The sequence below is a fragment of the Parasteatoda tepidariorum genome, chromosome 1, assembly GCF_043381705.1.
Source record: "Parasteatoda tepidariorum isolate YZ-2023 chromosome 1, CAS_Ptep_4.0, whole genome shotgun sequence".
Taxonomy (NCBI): Eukaryota; Metazoa; Arthropoda; class Arachnida; order Araneae; family Theridiidae; genus Parasteatoda; species Parasteatoda tepidariorum.
The window spans coordinates 90,891,822-90,895,367 of NC_092204.1; the positions used below are offsets into that span (position 1 = coordinate 90,891,822).

Below are 3,546 nucleotides of genomic sequence, written 5' to 3' on the forward strand. Positions count from 1 at the left end.
CTGTGAGTATATATATATATATAATAATGGATACCTTCTCTTCATATATGGCGATGTCTGCAAGGCTATGGTTATGGTTAATTTTGCATCCTTGAAAAAAAAGATGAAAAAAAATACACAGATTCAGCAGATTTCCATAGTTTACATTAGTTAGCACCCTTATATACAGATAGCATACAAAATGCAAGAAAAAGAAAGAAAATAAAAGGGAAAAACATTTTTAAAGAAGTAATAAAAAAATGTAAAGAAGTTATTCTAAGAAAAAATTTAAAATTCAGATAACAAAATTGCAGAAATATATCTCATCGTCAGCTCACACGATTATATCCGCAAATATATATATAGGCCATTGATATTACGGAATAGCCTGTATAAGCTGTGATTAGATATTAAAATTATTATTTCCTCGTAATTCTATTACTTTAAGAGTTGATTACGCTAAAAGTATGCTAACTACTTTAGTAGTTAGTAGTATACTTTTATGCTACTAGTAAATATATATACAACTAGTATATATGCTAGTCGAATAGTATATATGCTACTACTAGTAGTCACATGCTACTAGTTAGTATTTGTTACTATGCAGTAGCTACTTCTAAAAGTGCGCTAAGAACTAGTTTTTACTAGTTCCATGAAGTTTCCACTCGAAGTCGTACCCAACCCTTTAAATGAGAATGTGTTTCATTTGAAATTTAAGAACGGAGAAGAATTAGGATTGTGTAAAGATACCAGAAGAAAGAAAAATGCTGATATTTCTTCACTTTAATTTATGAAACGAGTACATTTCTCTTAACTTTAAAATATATTTGAAACAACAGTTAAATGCAGACAAGAAATCAATCAGATGTAAAACAGAAAAATAAACGCGCTTCTTTTATGGAAAAAATGAATTTATTAATAATGTTTATTATTTCTTTGATAATCAATGAAAGTGTTTTACACTTAGCGAGATTAAAAACTGTGATTTATCCAATTTTATCTTACTTTTATCCGATAACTTTATTTCAATTGCTTTAAGTGTAATAGTTCGTTAATTTCTTTAAATTGAAAAAAAATACAAATTAAAAACAAAAATTATGTTTTATCAAAATTTATTACCACTTCAATTTAAATTACAATATTGTTTTAATTACAGCTTAAACTACTCTACAAATTAATCAGCTAAATACAGTTAGATACAGTGTGTTTTGTTTTAATTGCTCTTCATGTAAATTTTTAGATTTCATGCTAAAAATGAAACAAACTGAAAATGCAAGGGTTGCAAGTAAATAATAAAAAATCAGTCGCAATCAATATTAAATGATTGAAAAATCCGTCGCAAATCAGTATTAAAATAGGAACGATTTATCATACACTAAGCAATCTCATTTTCAGTTTGAAATAAAAGATAAGGCTTTAAAGTAATCTAAAACCAGTTATACTAACAAATGGTACTTAAATCCCGTTTATCTGAAAATGGTACTTAAATCCAATTTTCTGCAAATTGCGGATGCATTCCAGTTCTACTAAACCAACCAACTTGTATTTGATCATTTTACTCTCTAATTTACTGTTTTTGATCCAAAAAATGATTAGACAGAACTTTAAAACATTGTTTTGATGTTTTCTCACATGAACATTAATTTACAAATCCTGATTTCCTTAATTTTTTTTAGTTCACTTCGGCATGAATTTTAAAAGTACACAATAAAGGTATACCTTACGAAACATCTTTATACTATGCTTGTATTTCTACTTACCCTTAATTAGAGTTGATTATTTATTTTTCCTTTCAGTTCTAGCGGATAATGCAAAATGCATTGCAGATACTATAGATCATTTAAAGAAAAATGGGTTCTGCTTGAATCATATTGATGCCCTTGAACAAAAACCAGAATTTCGAAGCAAAATAGAAGATTTACACGCAGGATACGAAGGAGAATCAAGGATGCAGTTGGGAAATTGCGTGTAAGTTTAAATATTTCTTTTTTGACACAAACCGGGTCATATAATTAAAAGAATAAAGCTCAATGCTTTATTCTTAACGCATAAAGCATTAATCATAAAGCATTAAGTAAATAGCATTAAGCATAAAGAATTAGGCAAAAAGCATCAAGCATAAAGCTTTAAACATTAAGCATTAAGAATAAAGCATTAATCATGCAAGATTAAGCATACAACATTAAGCGTAAAGCATTAAGCGTAAAGCATTAAGCATAAAGCATTAAGCATAAAGCATTAAGCATTAAGCATAAAGCATTAAGCATAAAGCATTAAGCATAAAGCATTAAGCACAAAGCATTAACCAAAGTATAAAGCATTAAGCATACAAGATTAAGCATATAGCATTAAGAATAAACCATTAAGAATAAGGCATTAAGCATAAAGCATTAAGCATAGAGCATTTAATCAGCATAAAAAGCATTTAAGCAAAGCAATAAATAAACAAATAGTGAATGGGCATATTAGTAAATGTTAAATCATTGAAAGCCTGAATCAGTTTGTGAATAGAGAAAATGTATTATGCTTGAAACCATGGTACGAGAGTAACTTACCACATTTTATTATTATTATTATTAGTCATAAAGGGAACATGTGATATTTGACCCAGTTTGTAAGTGCTTAAAAAGCTCTTAAGGAAAATTAATATGCTTTTACTAATGAAATTAAATTATTAATGAACAATAAAACTCAAAAGCTAACAAATATTGTCAACTTGGAAATTTTATTGTAATAAATATAACACAAAAAAATACAATCTTGATTAAAAGCGGGCCAAACCTCCCATAATTCGTTTTTACGCATTATTTAGTTTAATTTAATCTTTTCATCTCTAAGTGTAATATATTTAACTTATATACTTCACAGGAGCAGTGTATTTCAAGTTGGGTGTTTAGGCATATCGCTAAAAAATAACTGTGGAAGAATGGCCCAGAACCTGATGTTGTGGGCTGTAGAGAAAAGTGGAATTCTGAAAGTTGACTGCAAAGAAGAATATGAAACAACTGTAAAAAAATTTGTGGATATTATGGAATTGGATATGCGAAAATGAGTGGTCCAAAAGGAATCAACTAAAATATTATTATCTATTGTTTTTTTGTTTTATTTTTAAACTGCATTAAAAATACATACTTCTCAAAATTATGGAAGAAATTATGGTAGCAAGAGATAGTTTGGAATTTTATTAAAACTATTTTTATGTGTACTATATATTCCCTACTTATGATAACCGTATTTCTATTTTAAAAATTGAAATTTTTTCATAGAATTTTAAAACTTTCAATTAGCTGAAACAGTTAATTGATGGGGAAAATTATAAGCGTTATGGTCGTTTTGACCATTCACTGGTAATATTTAAGAAAATTGAATTACATTTTCGGAAATATTTCAGAATAACATTGAAAAATACTTTAAAATATTTAAAATTTATTTCAGATATTTAAAGTACTTACTTAATCTATTTATTTTGAAAGTAATGGCACTGCTTCGTTCGTAGCACTTGGATACGCAAAAACACACTAAACTCTGTTGCAAGTTTAAAAAAAAACCATTATTCCAAGGGAGAGA

General features: G+C 27.6%; 1 protein-coding gene across 1 annotated transcript in view; it reads left to right on the forward strand.

The window, feature by feature from the left end:
• LOC107454635 (uncharacterized) overlaps positions 1–3,184 on the forward strand; it is a 7,771-nt gene extending 4,587 nt beyond the window's left edge. Inside the window, exons 4-5 of the mRNA XM_016071883.3 lie at positions 1,776–1,947; positions 2,848–3,184. Of these exons, the coding sequence (XP_015927369.1) occupies positions 1,776–1,947; positions 2,848–3,031 (356 nt within the window). The 3' untranslated portion in view covers positions 3,032–3,184. The remainder of the gene's footprint in view (positions 1–1,775; positions 1,948–2,847) is intronic.
• The last annotated feature ends 362 nt before the right edge of the window (positions 3,185–3,546 follow it).